A 26,145-nucleotide genomic window follows, 5' to 3' on the forward strand; every position below is an offset into this window, starting at 1 on the left:
AAGGAATTCTTGGGCGAGACTCCCTAACACTGCTACTGCCTACTGAGTACGCTCTGGTGGCTGCCTTGCAAGCACTTTGAGTCTGACAGGAGAAGAGCGCTATACATATTATTTATTATCTAAGGTTTCTGAAACTAAACAGCTACATACTGTACCTCTAGGGATTGCACAACAGAAGTAGTCTAGGGAATTAAGCCAGTAAAAACTTTCTCCAGCTTGACAAGAAAGGAAATTTCAAGTTCAGTATTTATGATAAAATATACAACTGCTGACTTTTTAAAGGATTCTCGTCTTTATTGCACATATTACTGAAGATATCACAGTAGTAGCAGTAGAGTATTGTACCATGTTAGTCTTTAAAAGCAAGAAGTTTCGAATCAGGGTGATACCATTTATTGGCTAACTTAAAAGAATAACAGTATGCTTTTGGCTATGAAGCTATTCAGAATTCAAGTCTGAGGAAGGCTGAGTAGACGAAAGCTTACCGTACTCTTATTCTTTTAAATTAGTTGATAAATGGTATTATCCTGAATCAAAACTTCTTAAAAAATATCACACAAAACATGAGCATATTCATTCATCTATCGTATCCTATAACTTTTCTCTTAAAAGGTTAATTTTTCATCTTACCTTTAAAATAACTTTTCAGAACCTACAAACTAAGCTGAGGTATTAAAAAGTAGGTACGGAACTATTATCAAACTTATTTTAAAAATGTATTGATTCCTGGGATCCTAAAAGGTTTGGTACTGGATATGAAAATAGAACAGATAAATTAATAGGGACCATGGACTCATAGTTATGTGTTTTTAACTATACTTTTTTTGCAGAGTAATCTGTCTGAGTCTCAGCTTGTCAAAATTAAACAAATTTTCCTGGAAACAGTCTTCACTGAACATAGTTCCACCTTCGCCACCTATGAAACAATTAACTGGCAGTTATTGTTCCAAGATTCTCTCATTTTGCTTCTTCCTGCTGTCACACCATCCATTCTCCAGATGATACCTGCAAACATCAGCTGCTCTTCCTACCAGGCCATGTAAGTGTCACGTGATTTTGGTTAAAGGCGGTCCAACTAAAGCAACTAGAGACTGTTACTCAGATGGGATCTAGCCAAGCTTAGACTACTTTGCTGTGTGAAATTTTGTGGTCCTTACTAATATGTTGTGTTAACATTTTGCATTTTGGTAGGCCGTGGATTTCGCATTTTGGTAGGCCATGGATTCCTAAATTAGTTTGTAAACGTTTTTCCACAAACTTCTGTGTTCAAGTATAAGGCTCCCCGAACTGCCCTGATAATAAAATTGTTCCTTTATTTAAGAACTGTGAACTTTACAAAGCTGATCTGCATTAAAATAGGAATGCTTGGTAGTGAAACATGCCCTTCTTCAAGCTCTCAGAACCAATACATTGTTGGCATGCAGATATTCTTTATACTATATGTACCAAGTACAACTGTCAAGTACAACAAATCAGCATACTTTAAATACACAAATGACCAATGAAGGCAATGACCTGATAGGCAACTGGAGAAAAAATTGTGAACATTAATTGATATATCTGACTTAATTTTGACATTATAAGGTTGAATAATGTCCTGTGTATATTCTACAACAATTCTCTATCAAACCCATTTGTTGGATTTGCTCTTATTGACAAATTTGGGTATGCGATGTTTACTATTGTTTCTACATGTCAGTAATATATTAATGTGTAGAGCTTAAACAAGGATGCGTTTGGTGAGTCTCATCCACTTCATAAGTTGAATAGGAACAAGAAAAAAGTATGCTGCAGCCTTTCCTCGCTTCGGTTGCAGCAGTGGTTGGCGGCACACTGGGAGGCAGCGGTGGTGACAGAATGGGGGCAGGCATGGTGCCTGTGGCACCCATGGCACAAGCCATGCCTGCACCCCTAAAGATACACCGTTGTGTATATAAAACACAAAGTTTCGAAGTCTGCAATGTGCTGCATCTTTATTGGAATATCCATAGTATACTACAGAGTGGTGGCTCTGTGAGGTTTTGTCACTGGCTCAAGTGAGCATGAAGCTCAAGAAAATGGTCAGCGGGATTGATATACATTGCATAAAAGTGTGATTTAATATATTAAATTAATCATGTCATGGAAAGCTTTTTAACAGCTTTACGAAACCACCTTTCCTTTATAGCAATAAGTATTACCTTTTTGCCAGGAACCCACTGCAAAAATACCGAGCTGGGTCAACTTTCAGAAAGGAAGTTTGGCTTTGCCCCAAAAGACAAACTCTACCACTCCCATATATGCTCCCCAGAGTAAGTATAGGAAGATTGAAGAGGAACTATGGTAACAGGTGCGCATAGATGGGAGAGATAGGGTTCAGCTTCTGGGGCAAAGCCAAACTTCCTGTTAGATAGTCATGTTGCCTCCATGTCGGAGTTTTTAAGGGATGTCCAAAAAAAAACATTTATTATTGTAAAAGTAAGGCATTTTGAATCTTTAATAAGCTCTCTGGAATGTATTTAAATAAATGTATTAGATTATATTTCAGGTTCACTCTAATTTTACCATTGCAGAGGGTTGTCTTGTGTCTTATTGTCTTATGCAGAGGGTTGTGTTATGTCTTATTGTCTGATGGAGTTTTTCCTTGTGGATATGATTTGTGGGTAGTGGAGATAAACATGACTCAATCTTATTGTTCCAGATTACAAGCATTTGTCATGTCCTATGGGTCTTTCACCTATGAGACTCTAGAATTTGTTTACCAGAATTTCATCAAGAAATACTTAGATAGCCAGTCTAAATTAACAGGTATGTTAAGTATGACCAAAAGATTTGTGAAGTATGTGGAATATGAAAGAAACACAGCAGTAAAGTAATATTTTATCTGTAGGAGTTGCGTGTGAAGCTGCTGACATCAGAGCTTGGATTCAAGTCAACCTGGGCATCTTTCTCAAACACTCATCACTAACAGATCTCATTCAAATGAATTCAGCATTTGGAAAGGTGAGACAATATACAACATCTGAAATTCAAATTAAAAATGAAACATCTGAAATTCAAATTAAAAATGAGATAGCAAGATTCACATGAATCAAAGAAAGGGAATTTTTTTTTTTGCTCATGTTCTCATGCTTGTTATCAGTTTTACAAAAAATGATTTTTGGTTCTGTGCAATTTTGGAATTGCATAGCTAAGATATTTAGCAGCAGATATTTATGTTGCTGAAACTCTGAACCAGAGCTCATACAAACTCACTAGACCAGTGTGCCATACCCAAGGTCTCCTTAGCTTTTTATTTTATCTACATTAAATCTTTGCTGGTAGTAGGAATTCACTAGTTTCTGATGGTGTGGCCAAAGCTATATGCCAATCAATGGGGTTTTTTTTTTAGTGCAGATTGTAATAGTCATGGCTAGTCTGTGCTGGATAATCCTGTTCTGGTTACTACTGTCCTGGAACTCAGAATCATTCAGGGTAGTTTTCACAGATCCCTGAAGGGTCTTTAGATGCGTACATTTGATAAAGGCGCCCATTGAAAAGGGTTCAGGAAATAGCTGGAATAGAATATCAGGAAATTTACAGAAATTCTACTACTTCATTCATATAGTAAAATATTGGTAATACCAAGATTTTATTATGACCTAACCTCTCCCTACTCTCACATAACCCCTCCCCCCCAGTGGTGCATAACATTAACCCCCCCCAGTGGGCAACTAACCTTTAACACCCCCCTGCCAAAGCCTTTAAAAATATCTATTTGTACTTACAATTCCTCTAGAGGAGTATGACACTAGCTGAAACGCTGCTATCCCGCAGCTGAATGATGCCTCTTTTCCCCCCAAATCCCTGGGGCAAAATCCAGGGATCGCTTCCTGTTAGAGGCAGAGCTTTCCGCTGTAGCTCTGCCTCTGCTGTGTCAATCTGCTCTGATTGCCGCCTCTCCCCGCCCCTCTCAGTCTTCCTTCACAGAGAGGGGTAGGAGGAGGCGGAGATCCGTGCGCAGATTGACGTGCCTGAGGCAGAGCTACAGCTCAAAGCTCTGCCTCCCTGGGAAGCAAAATCCACGACCAAGAAAGTTGTGGATTTTTGCTCCGAGGATTTGGGGGGAAAGAGGCATCATTCAGCTGCGGGATTGCGGCATTTCAGCTAGTGCCATACTTCTCAACAGGAATTGTAAGTACAAATAGATATTTTTTAAGGCTTCAGAGTCTCTTTAATACCCATGCCTAATCTTTACCCTTCAGGTGGGCAACTAATCTTAACCCCCCCTCCCCCCCGCGAGCAACTAACTTTAACTCCTGATGTCCCATTAAAAAAGGTGACTGCTAAAGGGCCGCCGACTATTTTAGTGAGCACCCTTTTCAACAAGATGTATCTTTAGACTAATACCAAAACATATGTTTTCATAAAAATTATAGGATGGCAAAAAACATCAATTATCTCTAAAATGCCATCTCATTGCTATTTGATGGTAATGTGTGTGTATATAATTTATTTGGATTGCAGCGCCAGTACTAAAAATACTGCTTGTCACGTGACTGCAGAACACCACAACAGTTTTTTCAGCAGCATTAAAATGAATCTCGCCCCATCCAAAATCCCTCCCACATAGGCAGTGATGATTGAAATCAGCTAATTATGATTACGTGAAATTTGATGTTAATTCTATGCCCATACGTAATTACGATTTGTAAATTCAATCGATTTCATGCAGTCATTTGTGATTTTGTGTAATCATAATTTCACATCAAAATTCTCAATTACAATGCAAAATCACAATGTGAAAGTTCAGGAAAAAAATCGTAATTAATTTTGTAATTGTAATCATGCGGAATTTGGCAAACTTTTCACATACTTTCATGCCAATTTAGCGCTTAAAGGGAATGTCCAAGCAAAATAAAAAAATGAGTTTCACTTACCTGGGGCTTCTACCAGCCCCATGCAACCATCCTGTGCCCTCGTAGTCACTCACTGCTGCTCCAGTCCCCCGCTGGCAGCTTGCCGACCTCGGAGGTCGGCGGGCCGCATTGCGTACATTTTTACGCATTCCCACTAGTGCAGGAACATTAACACATACATTTTTACGCGTTACTGGTTCAATGCGTACATTTTTACGCATTGAACCAGTAATGCGTAAAAATGTATGTGTTAATGTTCCTGCACTAGCGGGAATGCGTAAAAATGTACGCAATGCGGCCCGCCGACCTCCGAGGTCGGCAAGCTGCCAGCGGGGGACTGGAGCAGCAGTGAGTGACTACAAGGGCACAGGATGGCTGCATGGGGCTGGTAGAAGCCCCAGGTAAGTGAAACAAATTTTTTTATTTTGCTTGAACCTTCCCTTTAATACCAAAGCCCCCATACATGGTATTGTCACCAAAATTGCTATATATTCAAAAGGACAGTGTAGTTTTTGAGAAAATCCATTATAAAAATGCAAATGAAAAATGGTTTTTAAACAGTTATTTTTCTGAGTTTAAAAACAATTTTTACTTTTTATTTTTCAATGGATTTTCTCATAAACTACAAGGTCTTATTTTTTTTTTTAAAAAATTTAAAACCCACTATTCTCCTTAAAGAAAATCTGTAATGTAAAAAAAAAGCCCTGGGGGATACTTACCTCAGGAGGAGGAAGCCTCTGGATCCTAACGAGGCTTCCCCCGTCCTCTGGTGTCCAGCACTGCAGCCCCCTGAACCACGGTGAGGTAAATATTTACCTACATCGATCCTGCGAAGGCGCACTAGTGGCTCTCCATTCGGGTTAAGGTGGAAATAGCCAAACACGATCGGATACGCTCTACTGCGCAGGCGCAAGTCTCGAACGAAGAGCCTGCGCAGGATCACAGAGAGGTAAATATATCATTGCTTGTCAAGCTTGTCGGGGGAGGTTTCGGGGGAGCCAGCGCTGGTTTCCCGCAGCTACAGGGGCAGGGAAGGCTCATTGGGACCCTGAGGCTTCCCCCTCCCATGGTAAGTATCCCCCAGAGGGTTTTTTTTAGTACAGGCTCTCTTTAACATATGTAGCAATTTTAGTGACAATACCATGTATGGGGGCTTTGCTATTAAACGCTAAATTTGGCACGAAATTATGTGAAAATTATGCCAAATTACGTATGATTACAAGTACAGACGAAATTAATTACTATTTTTAACTGAAATTTCACATTATAATTTTGCATCGTATTTGTGAATTTCGATGCAAATTTACGACTATACGAAACTTGTGCTCATCGCTACTCATAGGTGAAGAGTGTAATGCTACTAAAACAAAAGTGATTGAAAACCTTGGAAAAAGATACAGTATGATAAATGCTTAAAAAAAGAAGGTGCTTATGTGGAGAAATAATCAAAAGATACAGTGTGCATAAAATAAAATACATCAAAATGTTTCTTTATTTGATTAAATGAACATAATGTTGCAACATCTGTTTTTTGCATGAAGAAAAAAAATATGTTCTCTTGTCATTACCAGAGAAAGCTGGTGCCAAAGTTAAATGCTTTGTTTGTTTAGGGCCAGTGCACACCAAAAAGCGCCAGTGTAAATCGCAAACGCTTTGCACTTTTTGAAGTGATTTTTCTAGGCGATTCTAGGCATGTGCCTAGCGATTTTCTAATCATGCCTAGAGATTTTTGGAGAGTTTTTTATTTTTTTGTAACAGTAGACCTGTAACTGAACAGCTTCTGTAACATAAATGCTTGGAAAATCTCTCTGATCTAGCGCTTTTCAGTGTGATTTTCCACTTTTCTATACTTAACATTGAGGCTGAATTGCCTCAGAAATCGGCAGAAATGCTGCAGGACCTGCGTTTGCATTTGGGAGAAAATCACATCGCTCTGGTGTGGTCCATCTTATTCAAATACATTAGCCAAGCATTTAGAAGTGCTCTTGGTGTGCACCAGCCCTAAGTGTTCCACCACCTTGTAAACTTGTCCTGTTTTTCTGTTTGTCTGCAGATAAATGATCCAGCATCTCTCAGTGGATCGGAACTGGCTGACTTCACATTTTTAGCAGATTATTTCCAGAATGACTCCTTGACCACAGTTCTTCTAAGAAGGATGACAGAATTAAGTGATTGTGGGTCACTCTTGGACTATTTCAACAGATTTCAGAAATTGATGTGTCTGGTAAGACTAGAAGTTTGAGCTGTTCTTTTCATTACTGATTAACACACATTTTTGCCATACTGATTATAACCAGGATTACTCCCTGACAGCCATAACTGCAAGTCATGAAACCTCATAGCAAATCTCTGAATGCCCCCCCACCCACATTCATGACATAATCCCCCTCCTCCGCACACCCGCATTAACACAAACATACAGAAACTAAAAAATGACAGGAGGTGCCCAAGGAATGACACAATATTTATACATTGGGTAAAAGGGTAGATAAGTGAGGACTTACCTTTCAATAATTCACTGATCTGGAATTTTAGACTTTTTAAATCAAATATTGTACTTTAACAACAACAACACATTCACGGCTTATAACCACCTCATCAGGTCAAGAACAAGGGCTGGACTTGCAGTAGTCTTTAAGCTCAAGTTATCTTTCCATTACTAAGTTTTCCCTGTGTGTGTGTGTGTGTGTGTGTATGTGTGTGTGCGTGTGTGTGTGTGTGTGGGGGGGGGGTTGAATTTTATGCTGTGCACAAAAGGTTCTCTTTTTGGAGGTATAACCATCTCTTATCCAAAGGCCTATCCAAAGGCCTTCTTATCCAAGGGCCTTCCCTACATGCCATTAAAAGTGGTTGTCTTAAATAGCAACCCACATTTGTGAGTATAACCACATATCATTTTACTTTTTTACATTTTACAAAAAATGTACTATGCCAGATCGGGCTCCGCATTTTTTTTTTGTACCCAACACACACACACACTTTCCCCCCTCTTTCTTGTAACCAGGGTTGGGCCCAGATTTTCAACCATTATTTTGATAAAAATCATCAAATGTCAACAAAACAATCAACATGATTACAAAAATAAGTAGTGCTTTAACCACTTTACCACCGCAGTAGCGTGTATCTACGCTCCTTTTAACATCCTTTCCCCACCAGGAGTGTAGATACACGCACCCCCGCCGCTACCGCCGCTGTACGCGCTCCTGATCGCTTGTGCGCGCACTCCTGCACTCGTGCATGCCGCTGCCCGCTTGCCCAGAGATCAATGAATGGGAAAAACCGTTCCCGTTCATTGATCTAAGCCCCCCAGCAATGATCATCTGCTTCTATAAGAAGCAGCGCGATCATTGTGAAAAAAAAAGTTTCCCAGCCTCATTGCACTTCCTGTAAGCGTACTTCCTATGCTTACAGGACGCATGCACAAAAAATTACTGTGGCCATCTTGTGGCCAAATAGTAAAACTACACCCAAAAATATTTTTCATATATAAATATATAGTTTTAAATTATAAATTAACTCATTACCTCCCACCCCCCCCTTTTTTTTGTAATAAAAAGAAGAAAAAAATTACAATAAAAAAAATATACATAAATAGTTACCTAAGGGACTGAACTCTTTATAAATATTTATATCAAGAGGGTATAACACTATGGGCTTCTAATTAGGGATCGACGCAAAACTGAAAAAAATGCACCTTTATTTCCAAATAAAATATTGGCACTAAACATTGTGATAGGGACATCATTTAAACTGTGTAAATACATTTCATGGATTTTAATTACAGTAGCATGCATTATTTAAAAACTATAATGGCCGTAAACTGAAAATAATGATTTTTTTCCCCACACTTTTTCCTATTTTCCCATTAAAACACATTTAGAATAAAATAATTCTTGGCATAATGTCCCACCTAAAGAAAGCCTAATTGGTGGCGAAAAAAACAAGATATAGTTCATTTCATTGCGATAAGTAATGATAAAGTTATAGACGAATGTTATGGAAGGAGCGCTGAAAGGTGAAAATTGCTCTGGTGCTCCAGGGGTAAAACCCCTCAGTTGTGAAGTGGTTAAGTTATAATAATTTTATGTTTTATTTTGATTCCCATATTGAATTCAAATAGTGATTAGTGAATTTTTATCATCAGTGATTATTGATATTTCATTTGTAGGACATGTACTTCAACATTTCCAATCCTTCCTGCATTGTATCTGATGAGCTGTATGAACGTCGTAATCAGACTCAAGAAAGAATCATTAATGAGACCTTCGTACTATTCAGCAAACATGAAGGGTGCTCAGATCTGTCAGCCTGGTTCCAAGTGCTCATCACCGTACTGAACAGTTTTGACGTTACACCCAGTGGTGCACAGCTGTCTCAACTACCAACAGACTTGTCTTGCCAGGAGTTCCAAGTCATGTGAGTGTCAAGGCAGCACTTGTATCTACTTAGAAGAGTTTGTAAAAAAAAATTGAATTTGTTACCCTGTCACGCCTTTATATTTTAAATTGTATTCCTAAATTTAAAGAATAATTTCACTCTTGCTATGAAATTGCCGTGAGCCTAAGTCAGTGCTGCGGGTGTTTTTAAGTATTTTAATGTTATTAAAAATTATTCCTTTACTGCAAATTGCAGCTTGCTAAGATTTTCAAACACAAACAGTAAGTGCAAATTAATTTTATTTGCAACTGTGGCAATAGCACTGTGTTTGGAGTAAAAGTTAATCAGGAACTCCAACCTTGCTGCATGAAATCCAGGACCCTGTTGACCTCAGCGCCAGTGATCAGCATGGATGCTCCCAGTGTGTAGAGTCTAAGCCTTAACCAGAGCACCCTGCAAGGGCTGATGGGCTAGCGCTCCCAGTGGTTGGTTGACTACTTGGAGGCCTAGTAGCCACCAGGTCACAACCCCCAGGAAGAAGAGGAGGCTGAACCCTTCAATGTGGGATGAGAGGACTGGTAGGAAAGACTAAACGAGAGAACTAGCAGGGGTTGACTGGGAGGAAGGACCAGACCAGGAGGACTTTTAGGGGGATCCAATTAACTTATCCGTATGTTTTTGGAATGTGGGAGGAAACTGGAGTGCCCGGATGAAACCCACGCAGACACGGAGAGAACATACAAACTCTTTGCAGATAGTACCCTGGCTGGAATTCGAACCAGGGACCCAGCACTGCAAGGCGAGAGAGATATCCACTACGCCACCGTGCTGCCCTGTATGACTTGACTTGTATGACTTGTACCAAGCTTTTCTCTTGCCCTCTTACATGTCAAAGATTGGGAGCAAGAGGAGATTTTTTAATATGTGGATTCTCAACACAGAAGTGACATAATAGGGTGTGTTGGGCTATCTGGCAATGAATGCATGTTTTTACACTTTCTCCTTGTATTCTGCAGAGTGAAAATGCTGAACAATGTATACAACAGACTGGATAACTCAACCAGACAGTCATTTTATGACTATTGTATATCATACCTAACCCAGCAGCAAAAAGATCAAGGTAATACACAAGGCATCAGAATATCGTTGCATACAGTATATACAGTACAATGTGGCATGAATTTATTTAATTTATGACTTTCCTAGGTTCTGCATGTTCCAGCAATGTCATCAGCACTGAAGAATGGATTACACTTAACCTTGGTTCGTTTTATGTTTTTGGTAGTGTGACAAAACTGCTGGAACTTTATCAAAATCTGGACATTGTAAGTTAACTTGTAAACATCTTTAACATGAGTGAGACTTGAGAGATAGGAACAAACCTTAAAAATTAAACACAGAGACAATGGGAGCCAGGATGGTGTAGTATTTTCTGTCAGGGGGAGGATAGCTATAGTAAAGGGGTATACTCACAAAATAAAGTTGCGGCAAGGGAAACCAACCAATAAAGCCTTTGGGAGGATAACTGTCTCCCTTTGGGAACAGGGTGCATCACTATACTTTGGTCATTCTCTTAAAAAACACACAGACTGAGACCTGTCAGCTGTGAACAGCAAGAGGAGCCCACTCTCAATGCCCAGCTTTTTTTGGATCCCAGCACTGATATTTGGCCTGATGAAGCCAGTTGTGAATCCTTGCAAAACGCGTTGCCCTAGTGAAAATACATTTTCTGTTTATCTCTTATCCATGTCATCCTTGAGGTATTTTATCTTTCCTGGGTGTCTCTTCCCCCAATTGTGTTTAAGTGAGTACACATTTATTAAAGCACACCAAACAATGACATTCAAATATACATGGTCAATGAAAAAAAAGTCTCCAGCATATTCAAATAATATTATTTGCTCTCTTTTCCCACACATTGTTGCTGCTCCTAAAAATATGCTTTTTTTTGGCAAAATAACAAAATTAACAAAAGTCGTATTAATTATTAACTGCAGACAGAGTACCATATATTCCGGTGTATAAGACGACAGGGTGTATAAGACGACCCCCCAACTTCTCCAGTTAAAATATAGAGTTTGGGATATATTTGCCGTATAAGACTACCCCTCTTCCAAGGCACACCAAATAAAAAATGAAAAAAAAGTATATACTGGTGCTATGTATGAACAGATACTGGTGCTGTACTGTATGTGGTACCCAGTGTATAACAGAATATAGATGATAGACTGGTTGGATTGGTCAGCTGTCCCTCTCCCTAAGTGGATTGGTCAGCTCTCCTTGTCTACCTGTTTATCAGAGCGTTATGGAAGAATAGATCACTCTGTGCCCATAAAACACGCGTCTTTCACCCTTCTCACCCACCCTTGTTTCCTATTTGCCTCCTTCTCAGCTTCTCAGATCTCGCACAAGTGCGCCTGCACCGCTTGAGAGATCTGAGAGGCGGTAACAGGATAGGGCATATCACCCGGCATCAATGACACCCGGCGTATAAGACAACCCCTGACTTTTCAGATGATTTTCAAGAGTTAAAAAGTAGTCTTATACGCCAGAATATACAGTATTTACTTATTTTTTGCAAGTTTTTAAAACCTTCAGAGTTTTTTTTTTGTCAGGCAGTGATTGCTCTTGCAGTCACACCTCCTAAGCCACTTGGCTTTCACTCCTTACCCTATCATGATGTCAACTGTGTCTGTCTAAAAAAAGAAGGAAGAAGGGGATATATGAAGAGCAGTCAGCAGTTGTAACGAAATGCTGGGAAACAAACTCTAAACCCAATACTTGTTGTAAGTGCTTCAAACTTTATACTTTTAAAAAATTCCCTTTTACCTTTTTTAGGCATTTTTGCTTGAACTGATCACACGGGATGATGTTACTGTGCTTCTGACTAAACCTGATGTCCTGTTGAGAGATGTGTTACTGGAAAAAGCTATAAGCTTGATTGGAAAGGACAACATCACTGAATGTCTAGGGATAATTGAGACCACAGCGAAAAAGGTATTGCAACATGGAAATTCTCGGGCCTTTTGTAAAAAAGTTGTCAATGAACCCTACATCTCTTTTCAGGAGAAACCATTCATCCATTATCAACACACTCACATTTGCGCCAATATAAATGAGTCAGTCCCATTTAAACTAATATATAATTAATAGTATAAATATATATATATATATATATATGTATATATATATATAAATATATATATATATATATATATATATATATATATATATATATATATTTGATTTATAAAGCGCCAACATATTCCGTGGCGCTGTACAAAGTAAGAAACAAACATGGGGTACATAATACAGACAATGGTGTACACTAATATACAAGATACATACTTAGTGACAAAATACAAAAAATGATACAGCATGCAGAATACAAAATACAGAAGTGGTAATGACAGTGATAAAAGTAACATGATGAATAAAATGTATAATGATTGCCATGACACAAAAGGGGGAGAGAGCCCTGCCCTTGCAAGCTTACAATCTAAAGGACTAAAGGATCTAAAGGATCTAATATATATATATATATATATATATATATATATATATATATATATATATATATATATATATATATATATAATCAATAATGAATTGCTGCTTATTCTTTTCCATACCAGGAAAATATCTCTGACTCCCGACTGATGTCTATAAAGGAAACCGTACTCACCGTCGTGTTTCAAAACCTGCAGTTCAGCTTCTCCACCTATGATGATCAAGACTGGACGGTCTTATTCCAAGAAAGCCTACCTGATTTGATTTTATACTTTAGTAAAATGGATCTCCAACTCCTGCCAATTAATATGTCCTGCTCTTCCTACCAGGCAATGTATGTACTCACATTTTCAGGATAGTGGGTTTAGAAATGAGACTTTTCAAAACTTATCAACCAAAGTGTAATTGCAGAAGGTGCATCCTTTCAACACCAAAAAGTAATGAATCGCAGGTTTAACTCCTTCTCCATGTAACTTGTTACAATAGCAAATACAAAGTTCAAAACGCTCAACCCCCTAAATTCCAAACTAGTGGGTGCAGGATCTATAAAGCCAGGTCAGTCCACAAGTATGCAAAGAAGGATCCGCAAACCAAGCAGTAGTTGGAAAACACTGGTATTCTTTATTTGGGTATTCCACAAGGCAAGTGCAATGCGTGTTGGGCTTACAATCTGCCCTTAATCATAGTTAAAAGGGAACCTGCAAGGGGAGGGCTTTATGTAGGTGGGAGAAGAACAAGCTCCGCCCTATACCTCAACCAGCCATCACCTTAAAGGGAACATTACAAACATATACAATGTATAAATATACAAGAGAATATTATAGTTAATAACAGTTTTCAAGAAGCTAAAAAGTAATGTAAAAAGTCACCACTGGAAGGAACATTAAAGCCTCAGATTTTGTATAACAAAATACTCAAAAGAGAGTAGTCTTTCCTCCTTTAGTTTCCAGGGGGTGGAACGTATAGTAATTCCTAAGAGGGGTGGCGATACTCATAAACTACTTTTAAGACGAGAAGCATTTTGGATCCATAGGATGGGTACTCGTACCCCAAGGGGTCTCAACACACGTTGGGATTTAAATTTAGTTTATGACTACTAAATTTGTATGTCTGCTCCCCTCTTTATTCCTGCTATAAAGAACTTATGTGCCTTTTTTTTCTCCCCTCTTTTGAGTATTTTGTTATACAAAATCTGAGGCTTTAACTTATTACAATGAGGCTTACAGAAGCTAAGGACCAAGGGCACAACTGAATCCTCATATGCAATTTTCAATATGTGATGGTAGCTGCTAGCATTTTTGATATGCTTTTGTACTTTCCCCATATAATATCCCATTTCCTCCCGAAAATATAATTTACTAAATCTACAGGTGGTAATCCTACACATGACTTAAAGAGACACTGAAGCGAAAAAAAAATATGATATAGTGAATTGGTTGTGTACTATTAATACTTACTAGAAGATTAGCAGCAAAGAAAATATTCTCATACTTTTATTTTCAGGTATATAGTGTTTTTTCTAACATTGCATCATTCTATAATATGTGCAGATTACACAACACTCAGCATTCAAAATGAGTCTTTCAGAGCAGTCTGTGAAGTAATGACCTCTCCTCTATCAGAGAAAAAGTAAACAGTTCACTTACAGTTAAGATAATAAAAGTCAGATAACAGCCCTCTCAGCGACTAAGACTTAGTCGGAGAGTTAATGGCTTGTTTGCATAGAGATACCAACTGGAGTTTCTTAACTCTTCCTGTACTGGAAACAATTAGACTGATGTATCTGATCTTAATGTTTTATTTCTTAGCTGTACTACACATACAAATCATAATATCATATTTTTTTTTTCGCTTCAGTGTCTTTTTAAGTTCTTATGTTATCACTAACGGTATCTGAACTATAGATATTTATGCTGTTCTTCCTGGTGGACAAGTAGACAAAGAATAACAGGAAGGCTATGTTCTAAAAGACTTGTTTATAAATGTGAGGAAACTTCACATTATGTTTTACCTGCACTTTTTGAAATCTTTTAAAAATCTTTTTATCACATCTGTAAAACAGAGCAGACATTTTTAACCTGTTAGCTAAACTGGAAAATGGAGGAAAAAAGTACTATGGACCCCCCTCCCCCTTAAGTCATTGAAACACATTGAGGATAATTAAAATAGCGAACAGGTAGTTTCAAAATGTTGAACAAAAGCCCCACTGATTTCCACTAGAGCACAAGTGTTGATCTCTCATCTTCAAGGGCCATATCTATGCCAGTGTTTAACCTCTTGAGCACCGCAGTGTTAACCCCCCCTAGTTAATTGGGCCACTACAGCTTTAAGGCTAAGCTGCAGGGTCGCACAACACAGCACACAAGTGATCCCCCCTTTTCTCACCACCAACTGAGCTCTCTGTTGGTGGGGTCTGATTGCCCCCCAGTTGTTTATTTCTTTTTTATAAATATTTACTTTATTTTTTTTTTATTAAATTTTGCTATTTTTTTTATTTATTTTGGTATTCCCCCCTCCCTCCCCTGCCAGCCAATCAGCATGATCAGCTGTCATAGGCTTCAGCCTATGACAGCAGATCACTCCCCAGCCTATGGAGGGGACAGCCATGTGACACGGCTGTCCCCAGTACAGCACCGCTGCAGATCGCAGCGCTGTACACAGTTATTAGAAGGCTCCGTCTGACAGTCTCTGAGTGGCGATCGCTGATGGGAGACTGAAGGCTGAGCAGAGCTCCCCCTTCCAAGCAGGAGATGTGTGCACAACCTGCGCGTGCTCTCCTTCTAGCCCCATAGAAGGCCGCTCACGCCAATCGGCGGGGAGCGGTCCTGGGGCTGCCACCGTGTCCACGCCAATGGAGTGGTCAGCAAGTAGTTAAGGTGGACTGAGAAATGGAGAAACATGTTATACTTGATGAAAAACACCTTTCCTAAACCATTCCAGTCCCATCAATTAATATGAGCTGTGCCAAAAATGTGTGACGATGTCGGCCCTTGAGGGCTGGAGTTCAACATCCCTGTGCTAGAGTGACCAATAGTAGTAAAAAAAATATCCCTCCAGTTCCTTTGTGAAATATTTACAAAATTGGCAAAAAAGATGAAAAGGTGTAACAATTGTGATTTTTTAAGCACTTTTATAAATATGACAAACAAAGAAATTATGATACTTATTACTAAAAGCTTTGGAAATCACCTGTTTGCAGAAATCAGCAGTAAATCAGTATATCAGTCATGAGTGACTTATAAGTTCATCTCTTGCTGGTGGGACTGTAAAGTCAGTTTTGAACTGCAAATTGCATTCAGAAGATATGTTACCTCGATTAGACAGAATTATCAAGAACAATACAAAGAATACCGAAGAAAAAATTGAATAACTGGCAAGAGCCACCAATATGCACCCATGTTTCATTTATTTGCTGAACACTGAATGGCTGCCCTGGACACCTGCTACATTTTTGCTCCAGTTTTCTAAACACTCATTTTGAAAAATGTGTCCCATAGTTAGTTTTCCTTCCTCTTTCAGTAACTGTTTCTAGATCTTTCTAGAAATCCTTGATCTGCAATGTGTCAATTTTATTAAGCATAAACATAAAATCCTTTGGAACAATCTACCAGATGCATTAATTTAAATGTTAAATGTTATTCTACTGAGAACATAAAAAGTCTATATTCTTCTCTCTTTGTATGCATCTATATATGAATATATATGAATGAAATCTGTTTAATATTACTTATGATTTTTATTCTGTTTTGAACAGAGTGAAGATTTTTAATCATTTTTATGTATCAATGGATCCCATTGAGCAAAAAGATATATACAAGTATTTCATAAAGAGATACTTGACAGGACAGTCCATTTATAAAGGTAAGACACATTAAACTTATTAAAAGAATCATCTGATTAATACAATACATATTTTATGTGATTTATAGCCCTTCAAGTACTTTTTGCAAGGTGGTGGCAACATCACTTTTTTTGTAAAGTTTACAGAATTGTAATGTCTCAGTCATCCTGCCACTCACTTGAGAAAACCACAATGTATTTTTTGCAGGGAAATAATTTTAAAAACTAATTGCCGTCCTACATAAGTAGGCAGCTACTTATGCAATAAATACTGTTCATTTTCACTGCACACAGACAAATGCCTGTGCTATCTACCTTATCTTGACTTAGAAACAATAGTGACTTACAGAAACGTATTAAGATAAAGCAATAAAGTTTTACTGAAAGACATCCATGGCTACAATTACTAGGTAATGCCTAATGATGTTGATCCAGGGATTTTATCTGATTGCCATCTGGAGTCGGGAAGGAATTTTTCCCTTTTGGAGCTAATTGGACCATGCCTTGTAAGGGTTTTTTCGCCTTCCTCTGGATCAACAGGGATATGTGAGGGAGCAGGCTGGAGTTGTACTTTGTACTGGTTGAATTTGATGGACGTATGTCTTTTTTCAACCAAAATAACTATGTAGCTATGTAACTATATATATATATATATATATATATATATATATGTATATATATATATATGTATATATATATACACTGTATATACAGTGGAGGAAATAATTATTTGACCCCTCACTGATTTTGTAAGTTTGTCCAATGACAAAGAAATGAAAAGTCTCAGAACAGTATAATTTCAATGGTAGGTTTATTTTAACAGTGGCAGATAGCACATCAAAAGGAAAATCGAAAAAATAACCTTAAATAAAAGATAGCAACTGATTTGCATTTCATTGAGTGAAATAAGTTTTTGAACCCTCTAACAATAAAAGACTTAATACTTAGTGGAAAAACCCTTGTTTGCAAGCACAGGGGTCAAACGTTTCTTGTAATTGATGACCAAGTTTGCACACATTTTAGGAGGAATGTTGGTCCACTCCTCTTTGCAGATCATCTCTAAATCCCTAATGTTTCGAGGCTGTCTCTGTGCAACTCTGAGCTTGAGCTCCCTCCATAGGTTTTCTATTGGATTAAGGTCCGGAGACTGACTAGGCCACTCCATGACCTTAATGTGCTTCTTCTTGAGCCACTCCTTTGTTGCCTTTGCTGTATGTTTTGGGTCATTGTCGTGCTGGAACACCCATCCACGACCCATTTTCAGTTTCCTGGCAGAGGGAAGGAGGTTGTCGTTCAGGATTTCACAATACATGGCTCCGTCCATTTTCCCGTTAATGCGATTAAGTTGTCCTGTGCCCTTAGCAGAAAAACACCCCCAAAGCAAAATGTTTCCACCCCCATGCTTGACGGTGGGGACGGTGTTTTGGGGGTCATAGGCAGCATTTTTCTTCCTCCAAACACAGCGACTTGAGTTAATGCCAAAGAGCTCTATTTTGGTCTGATCAGACCACATCACCTTCTCCCAGTCACTCACAGAATCATTCAGGTGTTCATTGGCAAACTTCAGACGGGCCTGCACATGTGCCTTCTTGAGCAGGGGGACCTTGCGAGCCCTGCAGGATTTTAATCCATTGCGGTGTAATGTGTTTCCAATGGTTTTCTTGGTGACTGTGGTCCCTGCTAATTTGAGGTCATTCACTAACTCCTCCCGTGTAGTTCTAGGATGCTTTTTCACCTTTCTCAGAACCATTGACACCCCACGAGGTGAGATCTTGCGTGGAGCTCCAGAGCGAAATCGATTGATGGTCATTTTGTGCTCCTTCCATTTTCGAACAATCGCACCAACAGTTGTCACCTTCTCTCCCAGCTTCTTGCAAATGGTTTTGTAGCCCATTCCAGCCTTGTGCAGGTCTACAATTTTGTCTCTGACAGCCTTGGACAGCTCTTTGGTCTTTCCCATGTTGGAGAGTTTGGAGTCTGCTTGATTGATTGATTCTGTGGACAGGTGTCTTTTATACAGGTGACTAGTTAAGACAGGTGTCTTTAATGAGGGTGACTAATTGAGTAGAAGTGTCTAACCACTCTGTGGGAGCCAGAACTCTTAATGGTTGGTAGGGGTTCAAAAACTTATTTCACTCAATGAAATGCAAATCAGTTGCTATCTTTTATTTAAGGTTATTTTTTCGATTTTCCTTTTGATGTGCTATCTGCCACTGTTAAAATAAACCTACCATTGAAATGATACTGTTCTGAGACTTTTCATTTCTTTGTCATTGGACAAACTTACAAAATCAGTGAGGGGTCAAATAATTATTTCCTCCACTGTATATAATTTGTTCCCATTGTAAAATGTGTCCTAATCTTATATATTTAATGATTGCATACTTACTCTCAAGTTCTCTTATCTCTAAGTGACCCACTTGTGAGATATTATCAGCAGCACTGTCATGACTGACAGGTTTTTACAGTACTCAACAGGTTTAGTGGCCCAAAAATTCGGGAAAAAGTACTATCAAAATTATTTTGAGTAATTTCTTGTTTGCTGCTGGTTACAAGGGAAAGTTATGACAGGGTGTGAAAATATCACCTAGAAGAAAACTCAGGAGAAAAAGTTAATTGTATATGGGCCTGTGGCCTTTATTCAATTCACTTTTTCTCCTCAGCTTTCTCTGAGGTAATATTTGCACACCTTATCAATAACATGCCTTTTAAGCAATGATAGATACATAGATTTATTTTGAAGCATAAATACATGTCATTTAAAGCATCTTAACGACATTTCCCCTTTTGATGTTGCATGTATACAGCTGTCTGTTCCAACAGCTTGTAAGCAAACAAGATTGAGTCTGACGAAAGCTGCGCAGCTGAAAACTTGCTCTTATTCTTTTAAGTTAGTCAATAAAGGGCATCATTCTAATACAAAACTTCTGATATATATATAATTAGTTTCAAGCTCTGTGTGAGGGGTTGATGCTGCTCAGAAAACATTGCTGTTCAGACTATAAGATGCGTTTTAATCCGTTTTTAATCCGCACGCATGGATATATATATTGCTAGATTTGTGGAAATCCACAAAGGTAGTTAATAAGGATAGATTTTTATTTTTTGCTAGAAATCCTGTAGCATGCCCCCCACTTGTGTGGAATATGCTATATTTCACCATTTATCTAACCTGAAATAATGCTTGCCATTAATCCTTGCAAGACTATTATTATTATTATTATTTAGTATTCATATAGCACCAACATCTTCTGCAACACTTTACGCAGTATCTGGCCATGCCCCTCATAGGGGCTCACAATCTTATCCCTAGCATATGTCCATCATAGTCAAGCGCTAATTTAGGGGGAAGCCAATTAAACATTCTAATTAGCTGTACATTCTTGAAAGTCACCTACAATATTTATAGAACTGCGATCAAACTGTAGTTTCTCTTTAAATTCACCCTACACCATGGTAAGGATGTTGGATTGTGAGCCCCACACAGTGCTGCAGAATATTTTCCAGTCATAGAAATAAATAATAATATTAATAATAACCTCACCGGTCAATTATTTGAAATATGTACAGATTTAATGTATAGATTTAAATATTGATGACCACATAAACCAGAAAAAGATTTACATTTACTTTATGTTTATTTTGGGGGGATTCCGAGAATCTTACATTATATTTTCTCCAACAGGTATTGCCTGTGACACAAACAAGCTGACTAGCTGGATTGATGTAAACTTTGGAGATTTCATTGCACAGTCGACAATTCAAGATCTCACGAAGTTCAATCAAAACTTTTCAAAGGTGAGAAATTGAGAATGTCATAAAATGTGAGATTTACAAAAGGCCCAGAAGAAAGATATGTGCAATCTGCTTTATTTTAGACACCTGCAATTTAAATGATGTACGGAAAGAACAATGAGCAGCTATACCTGTACATGTCTTGCAATTATTAAATAAAGTGTATGTTGTCGGATTTGCATTGAAGGAAGCTCTACACAACTCTTTGTAAACCTTTCAAAATAAATGTATACAGTAGCATTTATATTTCTTGCTAAGGCACTTGGGGCAAATATTATGATTGTGTCTTTCGCTGTTACCTGTTACTGATATTGTATGTAAAACTTTACCAGTTCATGAGATTTACTCACCAATCTCACTAGGTAACCCACTCCCATGTTTCTCCACATCTCCCAATCCAGCACCTACACCAACCCCCAGACTATAACTATCAATCTACCTCTCTCTCTCTCTCTCTCTCTCTCTCTCTCTCTCATATATATATCATGGTAATATGATAAGGAGAGACTATAAGATGTATACAAGCTCAGCACCCTTCTTATTTCTTAGCTTGTATTTGAAGATAGCAAGGGTGTGTGAGTGCAGAACAGATTGTGGGAGGGAGTTCCGGAGGATAGAATAAGCATATAAAAGCTCCTTTATTACCACCTAAAGGCTATCTTACAACCTAATGCCTCAAACAAGGTCTAAAACCAGTTTGAGGTAAAGCCAATTAACCAAAAGGATGTTTGGAGGCCTTCCTTATTTAGGCATTCAGCAGAAATTCTGTGGAATATTGGCAAACTGTAACTGGAAATACTGGTGGAGGGGATTTTATTGATTGCACTTATGCATAGTTGACAGTACCAGCAAAGTGAGCTTTTTGTCTTTTTGTCTTGTCACATCTAAAACAGTCTTTCTTTTTTTCCTATGCAGATTGAGAACCCTGAAAGCCTTTCTGTATATGAGCTGGTGGATTTCACTTTCATTGCTGAATCCTTACAAAACTGGACTTTAACCACAACTCTCGTAAATGTAATCCGAGAATTCAAAAGTTATGAAACACTTCTGAAATACTTCTTAACAATACAAAGTATGACATGTCAGGTAAGTGTTCTCAGTACTTTTTTTTGCATCAGTATTCAAACCAAGGACTTTATTAATCTGGTTCAACCAAAGTGAAAATAGTGAAAGCTTACATTTATTTTGGTGAATTTTTTTGTTCCTAAAATTAGACATTTATCAATTTATTTCTGTAGCTCAGGAAAAAAGGCCATATTCCTGTATGCAGGTTTTTTGCCCTCTTCTGTATTTTTGCATCCTTTCTTATTAAATATGTACATATTAAGTATCTGCATATTCAGTATTCACAAATTTAACCATCGGGAATATTCTTAATGAAAAAGTAGGAAAATACAACAGTTCAGAACTTTTATTCAAGAAGCAGTGTTATCTGGGAGAAAATCTATTTAGACCTGAACTCAAACTACAACACTATTTAGGATGCAGTACAATACAATATAATATAGCGAAAAATACAAGTTTATGTGCATAATTAGAATACATTAACTTCCTTTCTCAATTACTGTTTAGCTTACAGATGCCAGTTCGAATATATCATCTTGTGGTGTTCTACAACCAATGTCTCAGCTGAGTTTCAACACTGAACAGAAAATTGTGACAAATACCTTCATAGTTCTCAATGAAAGCTGGAGTCTAGAAAACATGCACCAGTGGCTAGAGGTCTTCCACGTCATCATTGTAGACTTTTTCAGTGCTCTCAAGGAAACCCACTTTTCACAACTCCCACTTTTTATACCCTGTGGAGAATACCAAACCATGTAAGCTACATTAATTTTACTTGCTAGACATTTATTATAGTGTATAACTAAAGCATTAAAATGAGATGAAACATTTAATTTTTGGTCTAACGCATTGAAAACAGCATTAAACTGATAACAAAACGGATATAAATATCTTTAAGTTACTTGAAGGGTTAAATACTCAAGATTCCACATCACTCAGAAGCTAATTAATAGGACTGACTTCTCTGCTTTATTTGCTCAGCAATTACTTAATTACAAGACAATCTGACATTCATTTTCGATCAGCAAAGTTTTTACAAAGTTATTACAAATACAAGTTTTTCTTTTACAATTATTTTTCAGTGTGAATGAACTGAGTTCTGTCTATTACAAACTTGATGAAGCTGAAATCAGCTCAATCTATACTTACTGCATATCCTACTTGAGTGGTCAGCAACAATCTGCAGGTACGTACAAAGTAATTTGATTTTTAAAAAAACAACCTGCCTAACTACTGATACTTTGTACATCATTTCTTACAAATTACAGATCCAGTATGACTATACAAATCATGTGTACTTCTTTTTAGTCTAACTCCACTAACTGCATGTTTGTTTCAAATGTATGCTATTGAAGTCCAACAATTGCACTTTTTAAAAAAAAACTGCAGAAAAATGACAGCTCAATTATACTCTCACTTTGCGTTTACTTTAATGAGTCAAAACCTTGGTCTAGAGAACACCGGAGAACATTAGATGGTCTAAGTAGCATGTTACACAAGAGAAAGAGATGTCTGCTCTGACCAGTAATCACCTGACATATATATGTCAGATATAAGTAGCCCAGTAAACCTAGACTGATTTTTTTTTTGAATAGTCAGTACTAATCTAGTTTATGGGACCCAGCAGAAAACCTCATAGGGAAATTCCACTAACAAGATTGAACCTAAAAGCAACATTAAAAAAATAAATAATTTCTCCAGTTTACTGGATCAGTTATGTTTTCCAGTGTGAGCCAATGTTCTTCAACTTTAGTATCTGATTAATTAACTACATTGTTATTTCTTTCTTTGGTACAATATTATTTGGCAAAGCTGTTTAATTTATATTATACTACTTTCTTCACAAGGTTCAGCCTGTGAAGGCATCTTCATGGATACAAAAACATGGCTTGATGAGAACCTTGGACCTTTCGTTAACCATGCCACCTACTCACAGCTCACCAAATTATATCCAAACTTAGATGTGGTGAGTTCTCACTAGTTTTTACTTCCTATTAAAGCTGTGCATACTGTTCTCAATTTAAAAAAAATAATGTTTTATCTTTTTGTTGCTCACCAGAGTGTTCTTCTGAAAATCTTAAGCCCTGATGATGCAGCTCTGCTCTTAACTAAGCCTGATGTCCTATCAAACAGTAACCTTTTGACAATTATCCTTGGGCTTATTCAACCAGAAAATATTACCAACTATACAACTGCAATAACCAAAGCAGCAGTGCAGGTATGGAAATAATTAAATACTGGCAATTTATTGTCAGGTTGTACTCCTTGTTCAGTGACATTGCTTAGCAATATAGATGATCAATGCATTTGAAAAGGGTTTCTCTGTGGAAAGTAAGGGTCATCCCCCAGGATCAACTGCAAGTGATATACTGTAAAAGCTTACTGATGTGAGATTGTCCAAGAATGTTGACCCTGTAACTAGTCCACACCAGTAACTTGTAAAAGGAACAAAAAAACGTAAACATTTAAAATACATGTGTATACATAAAAAAAGGAACATTTGGTATACAGTAAAATGCACTGTACAATTATTTTTCCTAAGTAACTGGCACTAACAATAGGTAACATTTATCTAACAGGTCTTCATAATAATAATAATATGAACATTTGTATAGCGCTTTTCTTCTGTCAAACTCAAAGTGCTCAAGAGCTGCAGCCACTGGGATGCGCACAAGAGGCCACCCTGCAGTGCTTGGGAGTCTTGCTTGAATTCCTTACTGAATAGGTACTGACCCTAGCCAGGATCTGAACCCTGGTCTCCCACGGCAAAGGCAGTTCCCTAACCAGTACACTATCCAGCCACTCCAATACACTATTTAGCCACTTAACGGCTTACTGATACGTTTTTGGACTAGTCCATCTCCTCATGGGAATTCATGGGGTTTCCTTATTTTTTTTAAAAGCTCTCCTGAGATGGCAGTGACACAGTCCAGCTTCCAGAATAGTGCACATGAGAGTAGGCAGGCTGGCCAGGATCTTTACATATGTTCATGCTGGGGCGTGCTTTGAAAAGAATAAAGGAAACTTTGAGAATCCCCCATGGAAAGATGTACTAGTTCAAAGAGCTAAGAGATTTTCAGCAGCAGGTTAATAATACCTACTGTAAGTGATAGCAAAAAAAAGTAATTTAAAGTGCAGTTTGCTCTTGGAAAAACGTTCATTTTATATGTACAGTATGTGTACACATATATTTTAAATTTTACTGATTTTTGAGATTGTGGTCCTTGAAGAGAATCTTCCTGTTACTTTTAAATTCACATATGTGTTATATACTGATGTTTAAGCTAAGTCCAAGTACTGTTTTAGTGCAAGCAATACTTACACAAACCAAAGAATAAGAGACAAATGTACTGTTAAATGGGTGTCAACTGACAAGTAAGTGTCATCTAGCCATACTAGCTGCATTGTCTTCTTACGGACCATTGATATAGCGGGGAACACCGCTTTGATGGATTTATCCAGGTGATCCAAATTAATGTTAACCTGTTTCTAAGCATGCATGTAGAAACTCTGAATCAGGGAGACACAGAGACCATATCCTACAAGTGATCTAGTTACTAACTGTGAGAATCTGCTCAGCTGCCTGTGCAGACAGGCAGCGTTTTGACCACTGTTCACGTCTGCATTCTGCAGGTCTCTTTTAGAGAGACCTATTGTCAGTTCTGCAGCTTGCTGCTGAGGAATTTGCATACATTCGTTATGCAAATCCCCTACCTGCCTCCTGTGATGACTGGCAGTATAAAGGTTGGGATTACCCACAGTCCTTTGCTGGTCATTCCTTCAGGGTTTGTAGTATACACTCCTAGTGAGTGTCAGCCATGCTACTTCTCGTTGAAGATTAGTTTAGAGTTATTCGTGGGACTGCGCTAGGCAGATTCCCTAGTCTAGTTAGGATTGTATTATTTGTATTGCCTGTTCTGTCTGTCTGTGGGGTGCTAACCAGAGCAGCGGTTGCTACTGGTAGGCCCTTCTGTTCTGTTATTATCTTCTCTGGATCGCACTAGTCTCTTTGCGCTAGTGCTGTGGATCCTTCTGTTCTGTCTCCTGGGATCGCGCTAGCCACTTTTCGCTAGCGCTGTGGATCCTTCTGTTCTGTCTCCTGGGATCGCGCTAGCCACTTTTCGCTAGCGCTGTGGATCCTTCTGTTCTGTCTTCCTGAATCGCACTGACCGCTAGCGGTAGCGGCTGTGGATCTTTCTGATCTGTGTTTCTGCTTGGATCACACTTGCTCTGACGGAAGAGCGGTGGATCCTTTCTGCCTAGTTCCTGTTTCACGTTTGTCTGTCTTGTCTGATTCGAAACGCTTGCTGTAGGCTCGGTGAGGTAACCGTTAAGCAAGCGCTCGCGTTCTCTGTTTCGTGTTTGTCTGTCTTTGGTTAGTTAGGCGTGCTTGTCTCTGTTGTGCGTAACACGCGGAGACCGCGCACGAACGCGTGCACTGTTGCGAATGAGTGCGGTGTTCGCGTTCAGCTAGCGTTTATTATTTTCTTTATCTTTCTCTTTGTATGATTTGCTGTGCCTTTGCTACCCTTGTGCTCTGTCCTGCTCAGTCTTGTGTCGCTATTGGCAATCGCCATTCTTGCCATTGCGTTTCCTTCTTCGTTTCCTGCCGTTGTGTGTTCGCCGTCGCTGGGTGGCGACTAATTTGGTGGGCACACATTGGTTCTATCCCTTTGCTCTG

General features: G+C 38.3%; 1 protein-coding gene across 1 annotated transcript in view; it reads left to right on the forward strand.

Moving 5' to 3' along the window:
- LOC137526077 (uncharacterized) overlaps positions 1-26,145 on the forward strand; it is a 46,369-nt gene that overhangs the window by 13,862 nt on the left and 6,362 nt on the right. Inside the window, exons 8-23 of the mRNA XM_068247292.1 lie at positions 831-1,039; positions 2,681-2,787; positions 2,870-2,982; positions 6,931-7,101; positions 9,046-9,293; positions 10,271-10,374; positions 10,461-10,579; positions 12,093-12,251; positions 12,890-13,098; positions 16,519-16,625; positions 20,290-20,402; positions 21,315-21,485; positions 21,972-22,219; positions 22,547-22,650; positions 23,312-23,430; positions 23,524-23,682. Coding sequence (XP_068103393.1) covers positions 831-1,039; positions 2,681-2,787; positions 2,870-2,982; positions 6,931-7,101; positions 9,046-9,293; positions 10,271-10,374; positions 10,461-10,579; positions 12,093-12,251; positions 12,890-13,098; positions 16,519-16,625; positions 20,290-20,402; positions 21,315-21,485; positions 21,972-22,219; positions 22,547-22,650; positions 23,312-23,430; positions 23,524-23,682 — 2,460 coding nt within the window. The remainder of the gene's footprint in view (positions 1-830; positions 1,040-2,680; positions 2,788-2,869; positions 2,983-6,930; positions 7,102-9,045; positions 9,294-10,270; positions 10,375-10,460; positions 10,580-12,092; positions 12,252-12,889; positions 13,099-16,518; positions 16,626-20,289; positions 20,403-21,314; positions 21,486-21,971; positions 22,220-22,546; positions 22,651-23,311; positions 23,431-23,523; positions 23,683-26,145) is intronic.

The sequence above is a fragment of the Hyperolius riggenbachi genome, chromosome 7, assembly GCF_040937935.1.
Source record: "Hyperolius riggenbachi isolate aHypRig1 chromosome 7, aHypRig1.pri, whole genome shotgun sequence".
NCBI classification, from domain to species: domain Eukaryota; kingdom Metazoa; phylum Chordata; class Amphibia; order Anura; family Hyperoliidae; genus Hyperolius; species Hyperolius riggenbachi.